Raw genomic sequence first — 21,386 nt, 5'->3', positions numbered from 1 at the left:
TCGCGAGTATGACTGTTCTGTAAAACTGCTCCCTGAGGCCAAGTTACCTAAAGCTAGGTTGTATAACCTTTCTGGTCCTGAGAGGCAGGCCATGAAGGATTATATTTCAGAAAGTCTGGCTAAGGGGCATATTAGACCTTCATCTTCACCGGTGGCTGCGGGGTTCTTCTTTGTTAAGAAGAAAGATGGAGGCCTACGCCCTTGCCTGGATTTCCGTGAACTTAATCGGATTACGGTCCGAGATCCGTATCCGCTCCCACTTATTCCCGATCTCTTTAATCAGATCGTGGGCGCCAAATGGTTCTCTAAGTTGGATCTCAGGGGGGCGTACAATCTGATTAGGATGAAGGAGGGGGATGAGTGGAAGACGGCGTTTAACACTCCGGAGGGGCATTATGAGAACCTTGTCATGCCATTCGGTCTGACTAATGCCCCGGCGGTGTTCCAACACTTTGTTAATGACATTTTTCGCCGCCTGGTGGGACAGTTTGTTGTCATATATCTGGATGATATCTTAATTTACTCGCCGGATCTGGTGTCTCATCAGGAGCACGTTAGGCAGGTGTTACAGATCTTGCGGGATAATAAACTGTATGCCAAATGGGAAAAGTGTGTGTTCGCCGTACAGGAACTCCAGTTTTTAGGCTTCCTGGTTTCAGCGTCCGGTTTTCGTATGGACCCTGGGAAAGTGCGGGCAGTTCTTGAGTGGGATCGGCCAGAGAATCTTAAGGCACTACAACGTTTCCTGGGGTTTGCTAATTATTACCGGAAGTTCATTCGTAATTTCTCGTCCATGGTTAAGCCTCTCACAGACATGACTAAAAAGGGGACGGATTTTTCTAGGTGGTCTGACAAGGCTTGTCAAGCATTCTCCTCCTTGAAAAAATGTTTTGCCTCGGCACCCATACTCATTCAACCTGATGCGTCACAGCCATTCATTGTAGAGGTAGACGCTTCCGAGGTAGGGGTGGGAGCAGTATTGTCACAGGGTTCGTCCCCTGGTAAGTGGCATCCGTGCGCCTTTTTCTCTAAAAAATTGTCGTCCGCTGAGAGGAATTACGATGTCGGCAATAGGGAACTCTTGGCCATTAAGTTAGCTTTTGAGGAGTGGCGCCATTTTTTGGAGGGGGCAGTCCATCCGGTCACCGTCATCACCGATCACAAGAACCTGCTATATCTGGAGTCCGCGAAACGTCTGAATCCCAGACAAGCTAGGTGGTCATTGTTTTTTACCAGGTTTAATTTTGTCGTTACATATCGTCCTGGGTCTAAAAATGTAAAGGCGGATGCCTTATCTCGTTGTGTCCCTGGGGCCGGGAATACGGACGACCCGATTCCTATCCTTCAGGAGGGGGTGGTGGTTTCGGCAGTATGCTCTGAGCTGGAGGAGGAGGTATTGGAGGCTCAGGGGGACGCCCCTGTTGGACCTCCGGGGAGACTGTTTGTTCCAGATCAGTTGCGACAAAAGGTGATCGAGGCACACCATAACTCAGTTTTTGCAGGACACCCAGGGAGTAAAGCAACTGTGGATCTCCTCTCGCGTCGGTTTTGGTGGCCTAACTTACATAAGGAGGTGGTAACTTTTGTCGCGTCCTGTGGGGTTTGTGCGCGCTCTAAGACCTCACATACCCGTCCGTCTGGGGCCCTCTTACCTTTGAAGATCCCGGAGCGTCCTTGGACTCATCTGTCTATGGACTTTATTACGGACCTCCCTCCGTCTTCGGGTAAAACGGTCATACTCGTTGTAGTGGACAGGTTCAGCAAGATGGCACATTTTATCGCTCTTCCGGCTCTCCCTAATGCTAAAACTCTTGCGCAGGTGTTCATTGGGGAGATTGTGAGGCTTCATGGGGTACCCTCCGAGGTGGTGTCTGATCGGGGGTCTCAGTTTGTGTCCAAGTTCTGGAAGGCGTTTTGTGCACGGCGGGGGATGCATTTGTCATTCTCATCGGCTTTTCATCCTCAGACCAATGGTCAGACGGAACGTATGAACCAGAGCTTGGAGACATATCTCCGGTGTTTTGTGTCAGAGAACCAGGAGGACTGGGCTTCTTTCTTACCTCTGGCAGAGTTTGCTCTTAATAATAGGCGGAGCGAGTCCACTGGTAAGTCCCCGTTTTTTGGGGCATATGGTTTTCACCCCCAGTTTTGTACTTTCAGTAGGGGGGGCTCTTCGGGGGTTCCTGAGGAGGAACGATTTTCCTCATCACTCGCTTCAGTATGGAGAGGGGTGCTGAAGAATCTGAATACTATGGGGAACCGATACAAACGTATGGCTGATAGGAGGAGAGTGTCTGGTCCGGACCTAAGTGTGAACGATCGGGTATGGTTATCTACCAGGAATATTAAACTTAAGGTTCCCTCCTGGAAACTGGGTCCCAGGTTCATCGGGCCATACAGAATCAGTTCTATTATTAATCCGGTGGCATTCCGTCTTGACCTCCCCCCTACGTTTAAAATTCACAACGTGTTCCACAGATCGTTGCTTAAGAGGTATGTGGCGCCAGTGGTACCGTCACCTTTACCTCCCCCTCCAGTGGTGGTCAATGGTAACTTGGAGTTCCAGGTATCGAGGGTCATCGATTCACGCTTTAAACGCCGGTCCCTTCAGTACCTGGTTCATTGGAAAGGGTATGGTCCTGAGGAGAGGATGTGGGTTCCTGCGTCAGATATTAACGCAGACCGATTAGTTCGGGCCTTCCACACGACTCACCCGGATAAACCTGGCCCTGAGGGTCCGGAGGCCCCTCGTAGAAGGGGGGGTACTGTCACGGGTGTGTCGCCACGAAGATCGTCACGAGTACACAGCCTGACTTCTCGCAGCTGACTTGTTGGTGCTTTGTGTTTTTCGGCAGTGAGGGAGTTAATTCTCTCTCTCTCTGTGCTAGACGAGGTCCAGCCTCGCCCAGCTGCAATCAATACTGCTGTAGTGAGACTCCTTCAAATGCCTGCTGGTCTGTTTGGGAAGTGTCGGTGAAAGCATTTCATTCAGACTAACAGAGCGGATCGTGGTGTTTGGAGTTTCTGAGATAAGTGTATTTGGAGTGTTTTTTCCCTTCCTCGCTTTATCATTTATCTCCTTTCCCGTTGGTGTTCCCTCTGTTGTAGTTGTGTAGTTGTTGTATGCAAGGTGGTTTTGGTTTTTCCCTTGTACTGTCTCGTTCGTCTAAGTACTGTGTGTGGGCATTTTATTACTTGTCCCCTTTTGTTGTGATCGGGGTCCTTCTCAGGACTAGATTACTTAGGTGCAGGGATCCTCAGGAGGTAGGGGTTACGCTGGCGGCCTGGACCTCTGTACCTTTAACAGTACCTCCAGGTTGAGGGACTAGTCAGGGCCCCAGCTTAGGGTCAGCTTAGGCCCCCTACCTCCAGTATACAGAGACAGCGTGACACTTGGCTCATATTAACACCCTCTCTCCTGCCCAAAGGGGTTCTTCCTGTGTCAGACTTTTGACGGGGTATTCTATCTCCTTAAGTTTTTGTTCCACCAAGTGTCTCATCATTTGAAGTCGATGGCGATGGCACCGAACCTAGGTAGTTGCGTGACTTCCCGGATGTTCATCCTCCAACTCTAGTCCTAATTGAAGTAATTTCTCGACCACCTCGCCCAAACAGCAATGTGTAGGGTGTGTATCCAGTGGTCGCATGAACCTGATTGTTATACACCCACACCAGCTTGGAGACAAATTCAGGCAACCTCATTTTGTGATTTTCTTCCAGTGTCCATAGAATTTGTAACAGAGTCCTACTGAAGAATTTGCAAGCTCCATTTCCCTGTGGGTGGTATGGCGTGGTCCAGGATTTGTCTATACCGTAGAGATGGTGCACTTCAGCCATTATCTTCCCTTGCAAGCAGGCTCCTTGATCTGAATGAATTCTCTTCAGACACCCATACACACTGATAAAATCTTGGCAAATTGCTTTGGCCGCCATTTCTGCCATCTAATCTAGGGTCGGAATGACCATAGCAAACTTTGTGAAGTGGTCAGTCATTACCAAACAATGTTCATAACCGTTGTAGGATCTTTTATTCATCAAGTAATCCACCATCAATACTTCCAACAGGGCAGACATCTTTATAGTTTGGATTGGTGCCCTTTGTTCTGGAGGCTTGGTTAGCTCACACTGATGGCACCTTCGACAGGCTTCTTCCACCGTCTGGCATAGCTGAGGCCAGTACACTACTTGTTGCAGCCATCAGAAAGTCTTTTCAGTGCTGAAATGGGTCATCCGTTCATGAGCTTCCTTTGCAGACTCACCGCCATTTCTTCAGAGATCATCACTTGCCAGGTGACATCCATTTCCCTAGACAGCTGAATGCTTCGGCACAGCAGACCATTCTTCATGACAAATCTTTCCCATTGGCCCAAGATCTGCAACGTACTAGCTGATAGAGATGCTCTTAACTCCTGATCAGGTTTCTGCCCCAAGGTAACCCACTTCCTTAGCTCTACCATTTCAGGATTTGACTGCTGGAGATAAATCCACTCATCCCTTTGGCGTCTCAGGACCTCGGTGGGTTTACACTCCCCCTATTTTTCTGGGGCGGCTACTTAGATGGCTGCGAAATGGGTGAAATCTGGGATCTCGTCGCCTTCTAGATCTTCATCTGTGTCCCCCTTGGGACTTATTGGAGTTACTCGAGGGCATCGGCATGGGTTTTCTGAGCTTTTGACAGATACGCGATTCTGTACTGCTACTTGGACATTCTGGCAATCCAACTTTGTTCCAAAGCTCCCAACTTTGCATTTTTGAGATGAGAAAGGGGATTGCTATCGGTTCGCACCTGAACCTCCGACCCCGAAAGATACTTAGCAAACTTTTCAGTCATGGCCCAGACCAGCTCCAGCAGCTCTAACTTGAATGAACACTAATCATCAGGGTTCCTTTCGGTTTCTCTCAGTGACCGAGTAGCATATGCAATCACCCGTTCTTTGCCTTCTTGAATTTGCGCTAATACTGCTCCTAGGCCGTACAAACTTCCATCGGTGTATAGTAAGAAGGGTTGGGAGAAGTCGGCATAGGCTAATATGGGGGTTAGTTAATGCCATCTTCAGGGAACAAAAGGCTTCTTCCTGTTGGGGCCCCCACTGATTGGCCTGTTTATGTCCCCCAGCTGATTCTCTCAGAGCTCGTGAAGCGGGGTCGCTCTTTTGGCGAAATCTTTGAAGAAACTTTGATAGTAACCTGCCTCTTAGATCTTTTATATTAGTTGGAGTGGGCCACTTCAGTACAGCTGACACTTTTTCGGGGGTAGGGTAGACCCCAGCACTGGAGATAGTGTGCCCCAGATACTCAATCTCTCTCTGGAACGAGTGACATTTCCGAGGTTTAATCTTCAGCCCATGCTTTTGGAGCTTCTCTAGCACTTGTTCTAACCAACTGAGATGTTCCTCGAAGGTGGAGGAGAATACTACAATGTCATCCAGATAAATTAATGTTGCTTCCAAATTGAGATCCCCAAGTCATCTCTCCACCAACCGTTGAAATGTTCCAGGTGCGTTAGTTAGGCCAAAGGGCATCCGGTCGAACTTGAAAAACCCATAGAGAGGATGAAGGCAGTCTTCGACTGATCCTTATCGGCCATAGGAGCTTGCCAGTACCCGCTAGCCAGATTGAGGGAGGAGAAATATTTAGCTTTCCTGAAGCAGACAGGGACTCTTTAATCCGCGGCAGGGGATGGGAATCCTGCACCATGCAAGAGTTCAACGCGTAATCTACGCAAAACCTCAAGGTCCCATCCTTCTTGCAAACCAGTACAATGCGTGGGGCCCAAGGGCTCTGACTTTCTCGAATCACTCCATTTCATAACATATGGGACAATAGGTCTTTCACTTCTTGACACATTTGCGGTGGAATCTGATGATATCTCTCTCTAATGGGAGCGGTGTCCCCCTTAGAGTTCTCATTCTGGATAGCCTCAGTGCACCCGAAATCGCCTTCATGATGAGTGAACACCCGTGATAATGCTGCAGTAAGCCCTCGATTTGTCCTACTTGCTTGGGGGAGAATTCTGTAAGGTCAGCCTTCATCTGTTCCAGGAGGGAGCGACTAACCCGTGCTCCCTTCTTTCACTCTCGTAGCAAGAGACACTGATAGAGTCCATGGAACTCCTTCATAAAAATAGTAATAATAATTTTTATTTATATAACGCCAACATATTGTACAGCACTTTACAATTAAGTAGGGACATATACAGACAATATAAACAATACAATGTATCACATTTAAACAGTTACAGGAGGAGTGAGGTCACTGCTCCCAGACTTACAATCTATATGGAAATGGGGGGACACAATAGGTAAAACATGGTCATCAGCCAGTATCAGTCTAAGAGCAGTTACCATGTGCTATTTTGTCCATGGAGGATGTGGAGACAGATGAATAGGCAGAGGCAGATTAAGATTAATATTTAGGAGGGGACAGGGGAAAGTTAGATTTGTGAGTTGAGGTGATAGGCTTGTTTAAACAGATATGTTTTTAAAGCGCGTTTGAAGACATTGGGGCTAGATATTAGTCGGATCATTTGGGGCAGTGCATTCCAGAAAACTTGGGCGGCACGAGAGAAGTCTTGGATACGGAGGTGTGAGGTTCGGATTAAGGAGGATATTAGTCTTAGATCAGTTGCAGAACGGAGGGGATGGGTAGGGGTGATAGACAGAAATGAGGGATGAGATATAGGTCGGTGCAGAACTGTGGAGAGATTTGTGGGTGAGAGAGATGAGTTTGTATTGTATTCTGTGGTGAATGGGTAACCAGTGCAATGACTGGCACAGGGTAGAGGTGTCGGTGAAGCGGCCTGATAGAAATATGACCCTGGCTGCTGCATTCAGAATGGATTGGAAAGGAGAGAGTTTGTTTAGAGGGAGACCGATTAGAAGAGAGTTGCAGTATTCCAGACTATAGTGAATAAGAGAAACAGTAAGTTTTGCAGTATCAAAGGTGAGAAAAGGTTGGATTCTGGAGATGTTTTTAAGGTGCAGATGACTTGAGCGAGTAAGTGTTTGTATATGGAGAATAAAGGAAAGTTGTGTGTCAAATATGACTCCAAGACAGCAAGCTTGCTGCTTGGGGGTTATGGTGGCGCCACCCAAGGAGATTGAAAAGTCAGGTATACCCCTTCCCATTAAGGTCGTTTAAATAAGCTCATACGTAAGTTACCAAGGTCAGTAGTGTCACGTGAATATCTTCCAAAATCCCAATCACTTTTTCTATTGTGTCCCGGTCCTTAGGTTGTCAGTACATAACAGTCTGTCGTGCCTCCCCATCAATAGTCAGAAAGGCTACCTCCACCTGCATGGCTGGGGTCATAGGGTACATCCTGACCATGCTCCGCAATCTCTCCACCCAATCCCACAATTGAAAATGATTCCCCGTGAATTTTTAGGAGGTTGCTGAGCATAGCCCCCAGGGGCATACTTTCCCTGACAAGCTCACCCCCACCATGTTTTGCCATTTCTGCACTGGAATGTTGCATCCTGCCGACTACGCCGAGTATAAGCAGGTACTAGAATGCAACAGCGGAGACAAAGGCGGAACAACAGTACATTTCTTTTATTTAACAACTAATATTAACCCCTTAAGCCCCGAGGGTGGTTTGCACGTTAATGACCAGGCCAATTTTTACAATTCTGACCACTGTCACTTTATGAGGTAATTACTCTGGAACGCTTCAACGGATCCCCCTGATTCTGAGACTGTTTTTTCGTGACATATTGTACTTCATGACTGTGGTAAAATTTCTTCGATATCACTTGCGTTTATTTGTGAAAAAAATGGAAATTTGGTGAAAATTTTGAAAATTTTGCAATTTTCAAAATTTGAATTTTTATGCTCTTAAATCAGAGAGATATGTCACACAAAAGAGTTAATAAATAACATTTCCCACATGTCTACTTTACATCAGCACAATTTTGGAACCAAAATTTTTTTTGTTAGGGAGCTATAAGGGTTAAAAGTTGACCAGCGATTTCTCATTTTTCCAACAAAATTTACAAAACCATTTTTTTAGGGACCACATCACATTTGAAGTCACTTTGAGAGGTCTTTATGACAGAAAATACCCAAAAGTGACACCATTCTAAAAACTGCACCCCTCAAGGTGCTCAAAACTACATTCAAGAACTTTATTAACCCTTCAGGTGCTTCACAGGAATTTTTGGAATGTGGAAGAAAAAAATGAACATTTAACTTTTTTCACAAAAATGTTACTTTAGACCCAATTTTTTTTATTTTCACAAGGGTAACAAGAAAAAATGGACCCCAAAATTTGTTGTGCAATTTCCCCTGGGCACGCAGATACCCAATATGTGGGGAAAAAACACTGTTTGGGCGCACGGCAGGGCTCGGAAGGGAAGGAGCGCCATTTGACTTTTTGATTGTAAAATTTGCTTGAATAATTAGCGGACGCCATGTTGTGTTGGGAGAGCCCCTGTGTGCCCAAACATTGGAGCTCCCCCACAAGTGACCCCATTTTGGAAACTAGACCCCCCAAGGCACCTATCTAGATGCATAGCGAGCACTTGGAACCCCCAGGTGCTTCACAAATTGATTCGTAAAAATGAAAAAGTTTTTTTTTTTCACTTTTTCATTTTTACGAATCAATTTGTGAAGCACCTAGGGGTTCCAAGTGCTCACTATGCATCTATATAGGTGCCTTGGGGGGTCTAGTTTCCAAAATGGAGTCACTTGTGGGGGAGCTCCAATGTTGGGGCACACAGAGACTCTCCAAATGCAACATGGTATCCGCTAACAAATTGAAGGGAAAATCGGCTCAAATTGTTAGCGGACACCATGTTGCCTTTGGAGAGCCCCTGTGTGCCTAAACATTGGAGCTCCCCCACAAATGACCCCATTTTGGAAACTAGACCCCCCAAGGCACCTATATAGATGCATAGTGAGCACTTGGAACCCCCAGGTGCTTCACAAATTGATTCGTAAAAATGAAAAAGTGAAAAAAAAACACTTTTTCATTTTTATGAATCAATTTGTGAAGCACCTGGGGGTTCCAAGTGCTCACTATGCATCTAGATAGGTGCCTTGGGGGGTCTAGTTTCCAAAATGGGGTCACTTGTGGGGGAGCTCCAATGTTTGGGCGCACAGGGGCTCTCCAAACACAACATGGCGTCCGCTAACAATTTGAGCCGATTTTCCATTCAATTTGTTTGTTATGATCTGCTACAGAGACTAAGGAAAGGCAGGAGATCTGTCCCTACAATAGAACTAAACTAGATCCCTACGATGTAACGGGGAACCTGATCCTGCGATCAGACCCGCTAAAGTCCTCGGCTAGTCTGAACGCAGACCTATAGATGTGGGGGAGGGATCCCTACAAGATCTAGGGACTGGGACAAGTTGGACACCTCCTAGCAGAAATAGTAGCAGTCAAAGACAAACACACAACAAAAAGCATAGAGGTCCGAAGACCTAGCAAAACTAACAGAGAACGGCAATAGAGCAACAAGCTAGCTCAACAGTAGTAAATACAAATGAAGTCCAGCAAAGCCAGGAGGGCGGAGCCGGATTAAATAGGCAAAATGGTCATGTGACCAGCAAACTAAAAAAAAACTAACAGGAGAGTTGTAACAGTACCCCCTCTTCTAAGAGGATCCTCCGGATCCCCTAGGCCCAGGCTTACCAGGAAACCTCCTGTGAAACGCTCGGACAAGTCTGGGGGCAGAAACATCATCCGCCCTCACCCATGAGTTATCCTCAGGTCCGAAACCCTTCCAAGCGACGAGATACTGCAAACTCCCTCTATACCGTCTAGAATTTAGGATGCGGGAAATTTCATATTCCCCGTCCTCCACCACCGGAGGAACAGTGGCAGAGGCGTCACCATCCGACACATCAGCTTTTTTCAACAGAGAAACATGAAACACCGGATTAATCCTCCAGGACGTAGGAACCTCCAGCCTAACAGCAGATTGGTTAACTATCTGAAGTACCTTAAAGGGCCCTACGAACTTGGGACCCAATTTTTAGAAGGAATCCTCAATCGCAGATTCTTAGAGGACAACCAAACCATGTCACCAACAGCAAACAAAACCTCTTGCCGTTTCCTATCAAAGTACCTCTTAGATTTTTTGTTAGCCTCCTGAAGATTACCACGCACATCCGTCCAAACTCTCTCCAAATCACCGGAAAAACTCTCCTCCTCAGGCACAGCCGAAACCAATTTGGAGAATGACCCAAAAGACGGATGTCTCCCAGAACAACAAAAAAAAGGCGAACACCCAGCAGAAGAGGATGTATGGTTGTTAAGAGCAAATTCAGCAAGTGGCAGAAACTCAGACCACCCCTCTTGATTGTCTGCCACAAAACAACGCAAGAACTGCTCAACATCCTGGTTCTTCCTTTCTGTCTGGCCATTAGACTCAGGATGATATCCGGATGAAAACGACAAATGAACTCCCAACCTGTCACAAAAGGCACGCCAAAAACGAGCCACGAACTGAGGTCCCCTATCAGAAACAATGTCAGTAGGAACACCATGTAGTCTGACAATTTCCTTGACAAAGGCCTTGGCGAGTGTCTTAGCGCAAGGTAGTTTGATGAAGGGAACCAAGTGACACATCTTGCTAAAACGGTCCACGACCACCCAGATGACCGTGAAACCTTCAGAGGGAGGAAGGTCAGTAATAAAGTCCATAGCCAGTTGTGTCCAAGGTGCACTAGGAACCTCCAGAGGGCAAAGCAACCCCGCAGCAGGAGCATGCGAAGACTTGGATCTAGCACACACAGTACATTGGCGCACCCACTTAATGACTTCCTTCTGCCATCCAGGCCACCAAAAACTGCGACCCACAAGTCTCTTGGTCTCAGAAATTCCTGGATGACCTGCCAACCGAGACTCATGACACTCAACAAACAAATCTCTCCTAAAGGTCCTAGGCACAAACAACCTCCCATGGGGAGTGTTAGATGGGGCATTCTCCTGTGCTTTAAGAATCTCATCCTCCAAAACGGAGTCCAAAGCAGCAATCACAACACCTTCTTGTAAAATGGTCTCCTCTTCCTCCTCAACACCGACCATGGGAGAAAAGCTGCGAGACAAAGCATCCGCTTTAACATTCTTGGTACCCGGGATGTAAGTAACGGAAAAATTAAACCGCGAGAAAAAAAGTGCCCACCTAGCCTGACGGGCATTCAAGCGCTTGGCAGCATCAAGATAGATCAGATTTTTATGATCAGTGAAAACCTGAACGGGAAATTCAGCACCTTCCAAGAGATGACGCCAGTGTTCAAATGCGAGTTTAATCGCCAGCAATTCCCGATTACCAATATCGTAATTAAGTTCAGTCTCGGAAATTTTTTTTGAAAAAAAGGCACAGGGATGTACTCCATCCTTGTTTTCCTGAGACAACACCGCACCAACCCCCACCGAAGAAGCATCAACCTCAACCAAAAACGGCTTAGTCACATCAGGCTGCATAAGGATGGGAGCAGAGGTGAACCTCTCCTTTAAGAACACAAAAGCTTCAATGGCCTCAGAAGTCCACTGAACCGCATTAGCACCTTTCTTGGTGAGATCGGTCAGCGGTTTGACAATAATAGAAAATTTTTTTATGAATTTTCTGTAATAATTGGCGAAACCCAAAAACCTCTGTATCGATTTCAAACCAATAGGTCTAGGCCATTCCTGCACAGCTTGAACTTTAACTGGGTCCATCTCAAAACCTTCACTGGAGATAATGTAGCCCAAAAAACTAATTCTCTGTACAGCGAACTCACATTTCTCCAGCTTAGCAAAAAGCGAATTGTCCATTAATAACTGTAATACCTCACGTACGCTCCGCCAATGAGACTCCAGATCCGGCGAATAAATCAAAATGTCATCCAAATACACCACCACATCTTTGCCGATTAAAGGTCTAAGGATATCATTAATAAGATTCTGAAAAAATGCTGGAGCATTGGTGAGACCAAAAGGCATAACCAGATTCTCAAAATGACCCACAGGAGTGTTAAAAGCAGTCTTCCATTCATCACCCTCCTTCATGCGCAATAAATTGTATGCCACCCGGAGATCAATTTTAGAGAACCACTTGGCCCCCACTAACTGGTTAAATAAATCGGGAATCAATGGCAGTGGGTAAGGATTGCGTACAGTAATTTTATTAATCTCATGAAAGTCCAGACAAGGACGTAAACCGCCATCTTTTTTTATCACAAAAAAAAAACCAACAGCTACAGGAGACTTGGAAGGCCTAATGTGACCAGCGGCCAAGCTTGTCTGTATGTATTCCTCCAAAGCCTTTCTCTCAGGAATAGTAAGATTAAATAAACGACTCTTAGGAAGAGTCGCTCCAGGGACAAATTCAATGGTACAATCATAGTCTCTATGGGGAGGCAAAACCTGCGACTCCTCCTCAGAAAAAACTCTCCAAAAATCCTGAATAGGTACAGGCAATTCCCCTCTATCCACAGCAGCAATGCGTCTGTTACAACACTTGTCATAACACTTAGGGCTCCAGGACTTAATTTCATTGGTAGACCAATCCAGTACAGGATTGTGCAATTTTAACCAGGGTAACCCCAATATTACTGGAGAAGGCAAATTATCCAATACCACCAAATCCAAATTCTCTTGATGAATACCATTAATAGTGAGGGGAAATTCACAGACCTTGTGAGTAACACTCTTCAAGGGAGAGCCATCGACAGAAACCACAGCAATAGGGGATGACAAAGTTTTAGGTTCTAATCTAAGTTTTTCCAAGAATCCCCCATCAATCACATTCAGAGTAGAGCCACAATCCACAAATACCCGAAATTCAATTAATTCATCCTGAGCAGCAGTAGTGGCAGATAGGAATACCCCCTTAGAATTTAAACAGGCAATACGAGCATGACTGACCATTTTTTTTTCTTTCTTCTTACGAAGCACACAGTTCTTAATAAAATGACCAGAGCTTCCGCAATAGAAACACAAGCCTTCAGAAAGTCGGCGGTCTTTTTCCTGAGAGCGGGGTGCCATCGCCCCAATTTCCATCGGCTCTCCATTGTCAGCACAGAACCTCTCAGGACTCGAAGCTGACATAGCAGAGGATTTGCTCTCATTAACCCTTGCACGCAGTCTCCTGTCCACCCGTATAGCTAATTGCATTGCCTCCTGCAAGTTTCCAGGTGTGGGATAAGCAATCAGTAAATCCTTACCCCTTTCACCTAGCCCTGCCAGAAACAAGCTTTTCAAAGCTGAATCGTTCCACCCTACCTGGGCAGACCACCGACGGAAGTGAGAACAATATTTTTCCACATTACCTGATCCCTGCCTCAAACGTCTTAATTCAGACTCAGCAGATGAGACACGATCAGGATCATCGTACAACAAACCCAAAGCAGAAAAAAAACTATCCACTGAACTAAAGCACGGATCACTAGGTTGGAGAGAGAAGGCCCATCCCTGAGGATCTTTGCGCAAAAGTGACATTATGAACCCTATGCGCTGTGATTCATCACCAGAGGATCCGGGTCTCAAAAGAAAATATAATAGACAAGCATTTTTAAAAGAAAAAAAATCTTGTTGTTCGCCAAAAAATAGATCAGGCAGACGTACCTTTGGTTCCACAAAATGCGCTCCAGAACAGCTACTCACGTGTTGTTGGAGCTTGGTCACCTCCAGAGAGAGTCCCTGCAAGCGTTGAGCCAAATCTTGCACCGAGATCATGATGGAAAACTGGAGGTCTTTCCCCAGAGAAAATCCTTTCCTTTTTATTTTTTTTTTTATGGCTGGACTTACTGTTATGATCTGCTACAGAGACTAAGGAAAGGCAGGAGATCTGTCCCTACAATAGAACTAAACTAGATCCCTACGATGTAACGGGGAACCTGATCCTGCGATCAGACCCGCTAAAGTCCTCGGCTAGTCTGAACGCAGACCTATAGATGTGGGGGAGGGATCCCTACAAGATCTAGGGACTGGGACAAGTTGGACACCTCCTAGCAGAAATAGTAGCAGTCAAAGACAAACACACAACAAAAAGCATAGAGGTCCGAAGACCTAGCAAAACTAACAGAGAACGGCAATAGAGCAACAAGCTAGCTCAACAGTAGTAAATACAAATGAAGTCCAGCAAAGCCAGGAGGGCGGAGCCGGATTAAATAGGCAAAATGGTCATGTGACCAGCAAACTAAAAAAAAACTAACAGGAGAGTTGTAACATTGTTAGCGGACACCATGTCACGTTTGGAGAGCCCGTGATGTGCCTAAACAGTGGAGCTCCCCCACAAGTGACCCCATTTTGGAAACTATACCCCTCAAGGATTTTATTAAGGTGTATAGTGAACATTTTGAACCCAGAGGTATGACACAGAATTTGTTTACATTAGGCCATCATATTGAATAAGTTGTCATTAGTCTTGAGCGCAAGTGCTTGCTACTTGAGTTTGCATCGGGTACTCAGGTATGCACCATGTACAGCGTGTGCTCGAGTGACATGCTCGAGTCCCTGCTCCGCATGTTTCACGGTAATTAGACACCCGCTCGTGCATGGCAGGCAATCCCCGTAAAGTTTTTTTGGCCGCGAAGCATATGGGGCAGAGACTCGAGCATGTCACTCAAATACCCACGATACTCAATGCATACCAGAGCACCCGATGCAAACTCAAGTAGCGAGCACTTGCGCTCAACACTAGTCGCCATATCGTCATCTTTTTTTCTTACTTTTGAAAAAAATCCCAACCCCATCACAACCCTAACCCCAACCCTAACCCTAGCACAACCCTAACCGTAGCACAACCCTAACCGTAGCACAACCCTAACCCTAGCACAACCCTAACCCTAGCACAACCCTAACCCCAAACCCAGCCCTAACCCTAGCCCAATCCTAACCCAAGAGTTTATTTTTGACGCCGTTCCTCGTGCGGTATAAGTGATTAGACGACTTTATTCTTCGGGTCGGTGTGATTACAGCAATACCAGAATCATATGGGGTTTTTATGACTGACAGCTGTCACACACTAAAAGACGCATTTTTTGTAAAATCTAGTTTTTGCATCACCATATTTTGAGAGCTATAATTTTTCCAGATTTTGGCAGACAGTCATGTGACGGCTTGTTTTTTGCGGGATGAGTTGACGTTTTTATTGGTGCTAATTTCAGGCACATGACATTTTTTAATCGCTTTCTATTCCGATTTTTGGGAGGCAGAATAAACAAAAACCAACAATTCAGGAATTGTTTTTTTTTTTTTTTTTATTCTGTTCTGCGTGTGGTAAAATTGATAAGGTAGCTTTATTCTTCGGGTCAGTACGTTTACAGCGGTTCCACATTTATATCGTTTTTCTATGTTTTGCACTTTTACATAATAAAAGCAATTTTATAGAAAAAATTATTTTTTAGCATAGCTTTATTCTGCGAGCTATAACTTTTTTATTTTTCGGCTGATGGAGCTGTATGGCGGCTTGTTTTTTGCAGGACGAGATGACATTTTCAGCGGTACCATTATTATTTATATTTGTCTTTTTGATCGCGTGTTATTCCATTTTTTGTTTGGCGGTATGGTGATAAAGCATTGTTTATTGCTTCGTTTTTTTTTGTTTTTTTTTACCGTGTTCACTGAAGGGGTTAACTAGTGGGACAGTTTTATAGGTCAGGTTGTTCCGGACGCGGAGATACCAAATATGTGTACTTTTATTGTTTTTTTTTTTTTTTATAATAATATTTATTGATGGGTACATTATATTTTTATTTTTGGTGGATTATTTTTTTTATTTTTTTTTTATATTTTTGCAATTTTTTTTTTTTTTTCACTTTCTGAAAGTTTATATACTTTATTACTTTGTCCCACTCTGGGACTTTCACTTTTTTTCCTCTGATCGCCTGCATGGCACAGGAATGCAGCACCATCCCTGTGCTATGCAGGCTATCAGCGCTGGATAGGGAGAAGATTGTTTGGAGATGCACTGCGCATGTCCAAACAATCTTCCTGCTGTCTGGTGACCCGGATGTTGTCATGACGACATCGGGTCATCATGGCAACACCCAGGAAGCCTTTGCAGACAGCGCTGGAAGCCGGAAGAGGAGGTGAGTATCTGCGATCACCTCCCCTTGCCCCCGCAATGCTGCGATCGACTTCGATCGACTTCGATCGCAGCATCGCGGGGGTTAATGTGCTGGGAGCGGTGCAGGACCGCTCCCTGCACATAGTATCGGGTGTCAGCTGTGACAATCAGCTGACACCCGGCGACGATCGCTCCCGCACAGCCTGTGTGCGCGCGATCGCCATGACGTACTAAAACGGGTCTGGCTCTTAAGTCCCAGGGCACAGACGCGTATTAGTACGTCAAATGTTGTTAAGGGGTTAATTATAAAACATATTATATGGTAACAATTTCTTTACAATGTTTGACAGTAAAGTAAGAAAATCACATAACAGAATAAATTATCAGAATACACTAGAATTCAGGGGCTGGTAGTTTAAAATGATCTACTGGTGGGAAGGGGAACTAGATTGTCATTAACTATACCAGGCAAGGGGCAGTCTTTTAAAGCCTTGGCAATACTCTGTTTCTATCACAACTCGCTGCCTGTTTCCCCCGTTACTCTCTATGCACATTTGCGATACCGCTCTGTCGTCTGCTGGTCTCTGTCTGACTACTGTCTTTCCCTCTATCCGTTCCCGGTACCATAGGTCCCTGTCAGGGGTAACGGCCCGTCTCGTGTGTCCTTCCTAGTCGCTGGCCTGACCGTGAATCTCTGATCTGACACCTCCGAACCTTCTGCGACGTCCTGTCGTTGGCAAACACATCTGAGAACCTTACCACCGCAACCTACTCCCATCCTATTGTGGCGCCCCTGAGGGTTCGGTCGCCACAGAGGTACTGCATCTCACCCAGAGATGTGGTATCTCACTCTCAGGTAAGGAAGGAGTACAGCTCAGGACCTTAACACCTGCATCCAACACATACCCGCAGTGGGGGTAGGGAGAGATTCCTCCTAAGGGAGAGAACAGTCCCAGGTCCCTAGCTGAGGGGAGGTGCTATGTAGTGGGTGTGGGTGGAGGACGTAGTTAGGGGAGCACATGAGAGGAAGGTATATATAGAGAAGCCATCTTGTTGAGTTGAGTCCAGATCAGAACAGTGAGCAGTGAGTGAGAACAGTCTACATTGAGAGGAGTGGAACAGGGCTCTGCAGGAGCTCTGCTCAGGCAGAGGGCCTGAGGAGAGGCCCAGGACTGAAGGAGAAGGAGAGGGAGCAGGAAGGGCTCCAGGAATGAGGAAGGGATCCCAGGGGTACGGGCAGTGCTGGAGGCCACCCGTATGCCCGAATCTACCAGGAGGTGGAGGGGTCAGGCCACACAAAGAGGACCGGTCCCTCAACTAGCTGAGCACTTTATGTCTCAGCTAGAAACCGGAGGCTACAGTATTTCAAGTCCTGCAGCCAACAGTCCATATCAGTCTCACCAAGAAGGTAGCTATAGAGGACCCAGGGGACGGAACAGACGTCGCCCGACAAGGCTCGCAGGTAACGGATTGGGACACTTGGTATGAGGTGCAGGGAGACGGCCAGAGAGAGGACACACAAGGGGGTACTCCGGAGCTATCTGAGGGTTGCCCGAACCCCTCCCTGAGTAAGCACAGCACGACGAAGGAAGTTACGCTGGTACCTGTAACTTGGACTGCAATAACCGTGAGTAAAGACCTTGAGGACTGCACCCCATTGTCTCTGTGATTATTGCTGCGCCATCAGACCCTGCACTACAATGCCCAGAACAACCTATACCATCTACACTGCCCTGGAGCTAAGCTCTACCTGTGGAGAGCTGAACCAACCCTGCTGCACTAACACCCGCTCCAGAGGACCTGCTCCGCAGCGGCGGCTCCACATAGCCGCATCCCACAGGTGGCGTCACAAACTTTGTATATAAAAACTATAAAATCCTCTTTTTACTGACCGCCCTGGGTCACGGACCAGGTCACTGCCACTGTGACATCTCCCCTAGCAACGACCGGCCCGGCACCGAGTACCCCACGGCCCAGGGGGCGCGTCACTGTCGACCGACGTCACTCGAGTGAGGAACCGTGACTGGTGTCGCTCGGATCTTTCAGGCTTGACCGTTGACGTCTGGGCTGGGATCCTTGACTGGCATTACTCAGGTCTTCGTGGCTTGATCGTCGTCGTCTGGGCTAGGAACCTTGACTGGCATCATTCAGGTCTTCGGGGCTTGACCGTCGACGTCTGGGCGCATGTGTGGCACTTTTCTTCTTGACAGGAACTCTGGACGCTGCTGTCGCTCTTCCCGTCATTCTCCTCGGTGCCAAAATCACCTTAGAACTTGCACATGCGCTGTTTTTCTCCTGAGTTGGTTTCCCTGACAACACTGTACCAGGTCCTGATCAAACGCCTCCCCTCTGGCACTAGTCCTCACTGTTCTGGTTCCAGTGTCTTGTCTCCTTGCATCATATCCAGTCTATGGCCTGCATCCTGGAATGCAGATGAGAGGCCTGTGCATGTCACCATGTGACTCATCTGACTCATTTCCGGTCGTCAAGGCACGTCATATCCGGCCTATGATCCGCATGGTGGAAAGCAGATGGGACGCCCACATATCTCAAAAATAAGGAAGAGGAGAAACAACTGTGCTCATTTATTCAATGATAATCAGATTTAAAAACAGGGATTCATGTGACAGGAAAGACACCAATGCATCACAGGAATGGAAGCAAACAAATGCAAGAGGGAGAGAATAGAAAGAATAGATTTTTTGATAGGGTCTGTTTACCCCTTCATCCAGCCAGCCCCTACACCATCTATCCACCCCATATGGATAGATATCACGCTCTAACTAGCGCTTCTGTGGGATGTTGTTTCTTGATCACATGGACCCGCAGAAGAGCTAGTTAGAGCGTGAAACAGCTGTCGTCCACCTCCTCCCCACACTCCCTGCTTTCCATTTATTTTATCCGAATATGAAATAAAGGACTCTTATTTTTCATAAACGGTGAGTGCAACTTTTCATCATCTCCTTTCTACTGAATTATTGTTTCTGCATTTTACACTGTGTGCAGAATTATTAGGCAAGTTGTATTTTAGAGGATTATTTTTGTTATTGATCAACAACTCTGTTCTCAATCAGCCCAAAAGACTCATAAATATCCAAGCTTAATATTTTTGGAAGTTGGAGTGGGTTTTTTTTAGATTTGGCTATCTTAGGAGGATATCTGTTTGTGCAGGTAACTATTACTGTGCAGAATTATTAGGCAACTTAATAAAAAACAAATATAATCCCATCTCACTTGTTTATTTTCACCAGGTAAACCAATATCAGTGTAGAAAATTTAGAAATAAACATTTCTGACATGCAAAAACAAAAACAAAAAAATAGTGATCAATATAGCCACCTTTCTTTATGATGACACTCAACAGCCTTCCATCCATAGATTCTGTCAGTCGCTTGATCTGCTTTCGATCAACATTGCATGCAGCTGCCACCACAGCCTCCCAGACACTGTTCCGAGAGGTGTATTATTTTCCCTCCCTGTAGATCTCACATTTTATGATGGACCACAGGTTCTCTATGAGGTTCAGATCAGGTGAACAAGGGGGCCATGTCATTATTTTTTCTTTTTTTAGACCTTCACTGGCCAGCCACGCTGTGGAGTAGTTGGATGCATGTGATGGAGCATTGTCCTGCATGAAAATCATTTTTTTCTTGAACGATATTGACTACTTCCTGTACCACTGCTTGAAGAAGTTGTCTTCCAGAAACTGGCAGTAGGTCTGGGAGTGGAGCTTCACTCCATCTTCAACCCAAAAAGGTCCCACAAGTTCATCTTTAATGATACCAGCACCCCACCTCCACCTTGCTGGTGTCTGAGTCGAAGTGGAGCTCTCTGCCCTTTACTGATCCAGCCTCTGGCCCATCCATCTGGCCCATCAAGAGTCACTCTCATTTCATCAGTCCATAAAACCTTTGAAAAATCAGTCTTAAGATATTTCTTGGCCCATTCTTGACGTTTTATCTTATGTTTCTTGTTCAAAGGTGGTCCTTTTTCAGCCTTCCTTTCCTTGGCCATGTATCGCACACCTTGTGCTTTTTGAGACTACAGTAACGTTACAGCTCTGAAATATGGCAAAACTGGTGGGGAATGGCATCTTGGCAGCTTCATGCTTGATTTTCCTCAATTCATGGGCAGCTATTTTGCGCCTTTTTTGGCCAACACGCTTCTTGCGACCCTGTTGGCTATTTGCCATGAAACGCTTGATTGTTCGGTGATCACGCTTCAAAAGTTTGGAAATTTCAAGACTGCTGCATCCCTCTGCAAGACATCTCACAATTTTGGACTTTTCAGAGCCCGTCAAATCTCTCTTCTGACCCATTTTGCCAAAGGAAAGGAAGTTGCCTAATAATTAAGCACACTTTATATCAAAGTGATCAAAATACGCAATTGCCTAATACTTCTGCACCGCAAGTTTATGCGATGTGTATTTGCCGTTAAGATTCAGGTGTGGTCATTATGCATTCAGAAGGTGCTGCAGGCTTACTCTTTATTTAGCTACATATATATTTTTGTGAACTTATAATTCATAGAACAGTCTCCCCCTCACTCCTTTGCCTCAGTGTCCTTGATTTCTGTGCCCCTGGCTAATTCCCCCCACCCTCCATATTCCTGAAATTCAGTGAGTGCACTCGCTCTATTTCCGTTTCTCTCACTCTTGCATTTGTTTGCTTCCATTCCTGTGATGCATTGGTGTCTTTCCTGTTGTCTAACATGCAGATCCCTGTTTTTAAACCTGATTATCATTGACTAAATGAGCACAGTTGTTGCTTCTTTCTCATTTTTGGGTGTCATTATGTGATTGTACATCCTAGTAATTGACTTTCATTTAAGGCACCCTGTTACCCATTCTATATAATTCTAAAATATTGGGTTTTAAAATAGATGCTTATTTGATTACTCCTTTGGATAAATAATGATGCTTGTTTGCATCCTATTATGTAACCTGAATACAGGCCATGACACGTTACTGCCTTTCCTGCGTTCCACCCTGTCTGCTGCAGACCGTAAATTACATGCGGTGCGATCTGGAGGGGGAGACAAAGGATGAGATACGCTGCCATCCCGTCTGCATTCCACCATGCGGACCATAGGCCGGATATGATGCGCCTCGACAACTGGAAATGAGTCACATGAGTCGCATGATGACATGCGCAGGCCTCTCATCTGCGTTCCACCATGCAGGCCATAGACCAGATGTGATGCACCTCGGCGCCCGGAAATGAGGTACCAGTGAGCCCAGCGCGCACATACTTAAAAAGCATATCGGAGTGAGAACCCTGAGAGATTTACTATGTCCTGTTGACCGCGGTTAAGCGGCTGGACAAACCCCCCTTTCTCTGGCTACTTATTGGATGGAGTATTGTCAGTCCCCCTGTTGAACCC

The 21,386-nt window shown here is 46.0% G+C and overlaps 1 protein-coding gene across 1 annotated transcript in view; it reads left to right on the top strand.

Annotated features, from left to right (window-relative positions):
* The window catches only part of LOC141271672 (uncharacterized), a 39,940-nt gene that overhangs the window by 7,059 nt on the left and 11,495 nt on the right, over window positions 1-21,386 (top strand). The window contains exon 3 of the mRNA XM_073681710.1: window positions 38-553. Coding sequence (XP_073537811.1) covers window positions 38-553 — 516 coding nt within the window. The remainder of the gene's footprint in view (window positions 1-37; window positions 554-21,386) is intronic.

The sequence above is a fragment of the Phyllobates terribilis genome, unplaced genomic scaffold, assembly GCF_046119375.1.
Source record: "Phyllobates terribilis strain yellow unplaced genomic scaffold, ASM4611937v1 Scaffold_5__5_contigs__length_657084704, whole genome shotgun sequence".
NCBI classification, from domain to species: domain Eukaryota; kingdom Metazoa; phylum Chordata; class Amphibia; order Anura; family Dendrobatidae; genus Phyllobates; species Phyllobates terribilis.
The sequence above is the reverse complement of the archived record's forward strand: the minus strand, read 5'-3'. Positions and strand labels throughout refer to the sequence as shown.